Genomic DNA, 7,816 nt, shown 5'->3' on the forward strand with positions numbered 1-7,816 from the left:
GGTTTTTGCCCCAAAGTGTGGATGGGTAACTAAGAGCTGTCTGAGGAGCTATTAGCACAGCGTCTGTCTCTGAAGCACATGGTATAGTTTTGACCACCAGTGCTGTTATGGCCATGTGTTCCAATACCCACAAAGTTCTACCTCCCACAACAGTCAATATTCTCTGTTAAGTTATCTAGCAAATGTATTAGGTCACAGAATCACGTAGGTTAGAAAAGACCTTTAAGCTTATCAAGTCCAACCATGAACCCAGTACTGCCAAGTCCACCACTAAACCATGGCTCTCAGTGCCACATCTACATGTCTTTCAAGTACTTCCAGGGATGGTGACTCCACCACTTCCCTGGGCAGCCTGTTCCAATGCTTGACAATTTCTTCCCTTTTTTATGAAGAAAATGTTCCTAATATCCAGGCTAAACCTCCCCTGGTGCAACTTGAGGCTATTTCCTCTCATCCTATCACTTGTTACTTGGAAGCAGAAACCAGCACCTAAACAGCTGGTAAGGCAGCAGGAGTTCAAGTGCCCATAGGGGTAAAACCCAGGTTTGTAATATAGTCAGACATACCAAAACCTAAGTTTCCTTGGAGCCTTTAGAAAATAGTTTGCAAGATGAAATCATGGAAAATAAAATAACAGCAAGCAACTGCTTCAGACATCTTCCTATTGCTGAAGGTCCTTGGCTACATAAAGTCACATTTTAGACTCCTCAAATGGTATTTATTAGTTGCTTAAGATATAACAGGACCCAAAAATGTCCCTCTCCATCCACCATTCATCAGAAGATTGAACCCTTTTCTACAGGACTACAACTTAAGTTTTAGGGATTCACAAAGTCATGATCCCTTTGTCTGTCTCATGTAATTCAAAGATATGAAAAAAGCCGTATGCCCTGACAAAATACTGGCTAGTGCAAAATATAGGGGACCATCTGCTTAGTAACACAGGGTTTCATAAACATACCATGTTGATACTCTGTTCTGTATTAGCTACTCAGTGAACGTATAATTTAAGTTCTTCATCTATGCAAACTCCTTCATGAGATTGATCTCCATCATTTTCAAAGGCTGCTTCTTCCATAGCCAAAACACAGGTACATTTCATAAGAGTCATCCAATGGTCAATAAACAGTAATACGCAGTTCACATAACTGAGTATGTGTATGTAGTGGTGGAAAGGACCCCAACAAGCTATGAAGTTTATGTACTCTAACTGAATGACAAAAATTTGTAAGAGATGTTATAACTCTGTTTGTGACTTCAAAAAAGATAACCCTACTTCCCAGTATGTCTAACCCAGCAATTAGCACCTAGCAAGTCTTCTTTAATATCCAAGCCAGATCTCGATTTTTGCAAATGAAAGGATTTTTTTCCACCCAGGCTCTTCCTCTACCCAAAAACTTCTCACCATTCCTAGAAGAACCCACACCCCTGTATATCCTTTTTCCTAAGACTTGGCATTCTTGTTGCACCAGGATAATTTTACCAGAAGAAAAGGCCACGAGTTACATGAACCAGGGTTTTTTTTTGGTGTGGTGGTTTGCTGTTTTTTTTTTAATGTAAGCATAAAGTCTTTTCAAACCCAATTCCCAGTTCTTGAGCTGCAGAGAATCTTAATACCTTTATGCAGTGAATGCTGTTCTAACCCACTTATATTTTTATGGCAGATAATGGCACCTGGAGACCACACAAGACAGAGAAAAAAATTTACTACACCTTGGAATGGAGTGCAATCTGTTAGCTTTCCACATACGGACACAGTGGGACTTCTCTGCAGTCTAAAAACATCGAATAGCAAAGTAGCACAGAAGGAAATTAACAGAAAAGTGACTTCTGTGTCTTACTACTTCATGTTCTAGGTTTGTATTGTAGAAAAAGTCAATCACTCCCTAGAAAACTTAGAATGATTACGTTCAGCATCATTTATAACAAGCACAATAAAAAAAACGCTACAATGAACTTCAGACTATTACTGAAAAAGAAACGACAGGTATGTATAGCAGCAATTTCATTTTCTGTTTAATGTGTTTATAGCCACAGAACTCCAAATTTCTTTATTGATTCAGTAACTACTGCTAACAAACCCTTCCCTACAACAGAAATTCTTCACTTCTATTTGCTCCGCCTTAAACCAGAAACGTAACATCTCGACCAACAATTTTCTTAGTCTGCACTGACGCATCTAAACTGGGTCTGACTTGAAAAGTCATGTGAGGAATAAAATACTGTTCATAACAAGTACACTTATAAACAAACTTATATTCAAATTTCATCTTCACATACCTTTTCAAGCCAATAGGGAGATGTTAAAAATGTAGAGGATCCAAAATTTTCTCCTGCATAGGGTGATGGATATGGGTGTGGCAAATTCAGCCCCAAGTAAAGAACAAACGGTTGAGTAAGGTTAATGGCTTCTTTCTTTATCCAATTTACTGCTTCATCAGTATTCTGCCAATCTGCTTCCATCACTCTTACATACTTCCTATCACCAGTCAGGTTTACCATGGGTCTCCCTTCTTGCCGGAGCAGGAAGTCAACATCCCTAGTCCAAGCTTCCACACGGTTACTGAAAATACATACATATGATACATACTCAGTGGAACATATTTTCTTCACTCTTCCTCAAAGTCAAAAGAGTTAATAATTCCTGAAGAACTTCCCCTATACTCGTAGCTGCAATCTATTTGTGACTTCTACAAAAATATTATTGTTATTCAATTGATCGATAGCTATTACACATCTATTTTATACTCAAAGCTTTAGCAATATTTTTTTCTGCTTCTGAATCTCTTATTTATTATAATTTCATGTCAGAATGGTTCTTCTCACATCTACAAAATATTTGGGAATAGCATCTCTACCTTGGTGACCCTGCTACTCCCTCTGGCATGGATTCACATTACTTTACCTGGTAAAGAGTGCCTTAGGTTTTTGTTATTTGAAAAAGTCCTGTGGGAAATAACTTGCCTGGAGAGGCTGACTTTAGAAACATCATCCTGGTTTTGGATAGTACTATTACAACATTTTTAAATGCTACCACTTACAACAAAAATCTGTAAGACTGATTTACCTTGTACAATTGCCTTTGATATAACTGATAAATGCTATCAAGAAAAGAGAACAACAGAGTAGAGGGGTGTAGAGAAAGCAAGAAGGAGAAAAAGAATGTTTTAATGATAATTTTTTTTAATCAGATTTTCTAGTATCATGACAATGTTGCCTCTCTAAAATGCTGAGAAATCTGAGCTGCAGATGTCCTTAATTCTTTGCCAGACTGAATGATACCACAGCTGCCATAAAAAAAAGTTGGGGAGTTGAAACAGTTCATAAAGAACTGCAGCCCATGGGAAGGAGAGAAGTTGGTGGAGGGCTGTCTCCCATGGGAAGGACCTCATGCTGGAGCAAGGGAGGACTGTGAGGAGTCTTGCCCTGAGGAGGCAGGAGCGGCAGAGACAGCATGTGATGAACTGACCACAACCCCCATTCCCCATCCCCCTGACTGCTTAGGCGGAGGAGGTAAAGAAAATCAGTATGAAGTTGAACCCAGATTGTAGGAAGGGGTGAGAAGAAGGTGTTTCAAGATTTGGTTTTATTTCTCATTATCCTACTCCTACTTCTAATTGGCAATAAATTAAATAGTCTTAGTCAAGTCTGTTTTGCCTGTGACCATAATTGGTGGGTGATCTCTCCCTGTCATTATCTCAGCCTACAACCCTTTCATTCTATTTCCTCTCTCCTGTCCAGATGAGGAGAACAGTGACAGAGCAGCTTTGGTGGGCACTAGGCGTCCAGCCAGGGCCAACCCCCTGCAACAGTCCAAGTTTGTGAAAAGGTATGACCTTCAAAGAAAAAAAAAAAAAACAAAAAAAAGCCCCCAAAAAACCCAAAACAAACAAAAACAAAAAAACCCCACATCATGTTTTGTGATGGTGGATTTGATATCCAAGCCCTTTTCTAATGTTTTCCTACACTGCTGGTATAATAGAGCCTGGAAGTCTCAAGACACCGCTTTCAAATTTCACTTAGGGAGCAATGCCAATGATCAAAAATAACCTTCATTCATGATGGGCAAAAACCACAGCCTTGATACTCACATTCCATCTACAGGTAAAAGCCAAAGTGCATCTGCATGGGATATGCTTGCTTGTGCACAAAGTTGCTAAGTTTCTTTCAAATGAAAGCTACTACCATTCCAGAGACAGAAACCACTTGCCAGACAATTACAAGATTAATTCACTCCTGTCTGTTTCACAGGAGGAGAATCTATCTGATTACCTTACTGAATGATGTCCAGAAGTATAGTCCAATTTCCCATACTTCTGTGTGTAGTAGCCATTCTTCTCCATGAGATCCATCCATGTTACATAACCCGGCTCTAGACCTTTGAAGTTATTCCAAGACTCTGTTAAATGAATGAAAAGACCACTCCACATCGCTGGGGAGAACGAAAAAATGAGTTATGGTTTTTGATGAGTAAGTGGTACTTCCTATATAAATGCAAGTTGAATATGCTTGAGAAGGGATCAATCTTCTCATTATTTTAGTGGCAAATAGTCCACATGTTCAAAGTATTGCACTTCCAAATCTTATTTTCATCATCAATATGAATAACAACATTTACTAAAATAATCCCCAGAATTACAGAAGGACTCACCCAGGTGCTATGCAACCATTAAATCAAGGTTTCATGTAGATCAGGAAATATTCCTATTGACTGCAGAAAGAAAATGCCATGGTAGTATAGATCCTGATGAAAGTCATCTATTTACATTTACAGAGTATTACCTGCCCTTACTTCAGCTAAATTTGAACATGAATTTGAAGTTTGTGGAGGGAATTAGTGTATATTACTGCATATATATATATAAATATTATTTTTATAAATACTATATGCCCTCAGTTTTATCCTTTTTAGGTAATTTACTTCACTACTAGCTCTAGAAAAAAGGCCAGATTATTAAAGAGGCCAAGAAGAAAAGAAACCAAGGGAAGATTGCAAAGGAACTGAAAGGAAAGTAATCATTAGTGAATTCCTGTGTTTCTTTGCAGATTGTTGAGAACCATTCAGTTTTCCCAATGCTAATGTACAGTCAAAGGGAGTCCTAAACCAAAACCAAGCTGTTCTACAAGCAATGGAAATATTCGTAAGCACAAATTCGTAAAGCACGAACAGCACAGCAGCCCTACACCCGTACCATCCAATACTCCTACCTTCCCCACCCTAAAATCCTCCTTCTCACCATCTCTTCTAGTGACTTCTGACACCTCCACAATAAATGTACCCTCAGTTCCTCGCAGGTTGCCAAGCCACTGGCTAAACAAGAGATGTTCTGCTAGTTTAGAGCTACACTTGTGATGAGTGACCAGTGGTCATTATGATGTTGGTGGACCACTTAAAATGATAAACAGAAACGATGAATTGTTGAATTCATCATGCAGTATCTTCCTCAGTGGGAACACTGGCTGCTGTTTTCACAAAACTTCTTGAAATAAAATAACCTAACAACAGTTAGTGTTCTCAGCAAAAAAGATTGTCTGAAAGACTCAAATACCAAGAAAACAAGACTGATGGCATGTTCATGTAATCTCACTTAAGATGAGGCCCTGAAAACAGAAAAAACTATTAGGTTATCAATAAATGAAATACTAAAAAATTAATTTGACAGCCTGTGTGTGCTGCAGTCAGGACAGGACGCTTCTTCCAGTGTATGCTTGAGAGAAAGGGGGATCTTCCTTTCCTTCCTTCCTTGAAAGTTCATTTATAGCCTCCAGAGGGTCTTCGCAACAACTGGAAGGTCTAGAAATGTTTTAAGATGTAACCTTTGCTTCCTTCTAACTTCCCAGCAAATTCTGCAAGTAGGAAATTGAACACAGGGCAATGACTGCAGCAAGTACAGAAAAATGTTGAAGAATTCAACTAAAGCTACTGATGGATACATTATGCGTTTAGCACACTGCTTGCAATAAATGTCACTGGAAGGTGGTGCTATTCAACTGTTACTATTTAATACTATTTCCTGAGACAGGAAAGAGAATTATTAACTTTGCATTCGGGAGCACAGTTCTGAAAGTAGCTTTAGCACTGCAGCAGACAAACTGATGATTTTTCTACAAATCCAGAAGGATTTTTTTTTTAAATAGTGAAGTTTCAATGGAGTTTGCAAAAAGATTTGGGAGCTCACACATAGCTTGAGAAAGAAGAAACAAACAAACAAAAAAAAGATGAGAAACAGAAAAGAGAAAACATGAGAATCCTATAAAAATTCAGACACAAGCTAAAAAAAAATTGAGTCTTACTGAAAAACAAAACTAATTCCCTAAATTAAATCCTTTGAAATTTCCCATTATTAGCATATATTTAAATTGACACATGCTTGGTCCTACCTGCACGGGAAGGACAACAAATTGGAGAATTGGTATAGGCATTGAGAAAGACAGTGCCGTATCTTTTCATAAAATTTATGAAAGGTAAATCCACAGTCTGATTTCCAGGATAAAATGTCAGGCGTCCATCCTGCAATCAAACAAAGAAAAACAGCATATAAACAGCATTAAGTCAAACTAGTGGCTACATTAATTCATAGTTTTATTACCTTGAACTTGCATTACTCAAATGTTGCCAATTCTACTCAGGTACATTGAGAAGCTTTAATTAGACCAATTTAATTTAAAATGGATAAAGAAAAGTGTAATGTAAAGGAGAAGAGGGCTTTTTCATAGTAAAATTACTTCCTTTCTACTGCTATACACATTCTAAGCTCCAGTTCTTGTCAGAGTAGGGTCCCACCATGATGTATTCAACAGGGATAGCTGAGGCAAAAGGTGACAAGGAGCCAGTCTGAATCCTGGTGTAGATGTGCCCCTGGTACATATTTCTGTGAAAACAGAACTGTTCCTTCAACCTTTTCCTCCTTTTAAAGGTTTATCCACACCACATCTCTGTGAACTTATTTTACACTCTGGACTGGAAAAACAGCAAGAAAGCTGAGTTTGGTTTAGCTTACAAGAGTTACATACAGTCTCATTTACATGGGAGGCCTGTCTTCAGTTGTAAGGAAGGAAACATACCTGATATTTGTGAATTAAATATCTTTTCCACCTGTCTGAAGGTTAAAACAACTGTATCGATGAATCACTGTAATAAAGCCACTAGAAAACCATAAAAACATATCTACTAATTTCTTTATCCTTTAGCTGTAGATATACATCCAACAAGCTTATCGTAATTTGTTAAACCAAATGGTGTGAGCATGATGCCCAACAGCTTAACTCAGTCATTTGCTCTGTGATTACATACATTTTCATCCCACCCCTAAAGTTCTTAGGATTTACAATGGCAAAAATAAGAGGGCTTAGTGACCTTACTTTTCATTTTGCTTTCCAAGCCAAAAGAAAAGCATTCATTCATTTTACACACCAGGGCTGTCCCATTAGCTGCTGCCCTGCTCTACAGCCAGCTGACACGCCTCCCTTCACCTTGAGTTGAGGTGACAAGCTGGATGTACCACAGCTGACCGCCGGTACTAGCCATGCAGAAGTCTCTGACTATTGTAATGCGCCTGTTGAGTATGTGCAGCACACTCCCTTTAAGAAAGCCGAGTTAGGTTTACAATACAAGAGTTACTGACTGTCTGAGCAACACGGGAGGCCTGCTCTCATTATCCAAAGCAAGTCCTCCACCTCTTGGAGGTGGTGGAGAATAAAAACCAGCCCTGTGGCCTATGGTTGTAGGAGGAACAGCCCCGGAAAAGTCCTCCATGTTATAGATATCCTCGGAGGTCCCGCTCTCGCCGGGATCTACGAAACGACGCCGCTAAGG

General features: G+C 38.9%; 1 protein-coding gene across 1 annotated transcript in view; it reads right to left on the reverse strand.

The window, feature by feature from the left end:
* Positions 1-6,511, reverse strand: part of ARSK (arylsulfatase family, member K) — a gene marked incomplete at its 5' end in the record, with an annotated part of 13,850 nt that extends 7,339 nt beyond the window's left edge. The window contains 3 exons of the mRNA XM_010019889.1: positions 2,281-2,563; positions 4,273-4,432; positions 6,382-6,511. Of these exons, the coding sequence (XP_010018191.1) occupies positions 2,281-2,563; positions 4,273-4,432; positions 6,382-6,511 (573 nt within the window). The remainder of the gene's footprint in view (positions 1-2,280; positions 2,564-4,272; positions 4,433-6,381) is intronic.
* Between the last annotated feature and the right edge of the window lie 1,305 nt (positions 6,512-7,816).

The sequence above is a fragment of the Nestor notabilis genome, unplaced genomic scaffold, assembly GCF_000696875.1.
Source record: "Nestor notabilis isolate BGI_N333 unplaced genomic scaffold, ASM69687v1 scaffold5638, whole genome shotgun sequence".
Lineage (NCBI taxonomy): Eukaryota > Metazoa > Chordata > Aves > Psittaciformes > Psittacidae > Nestor > Nestor notabilis.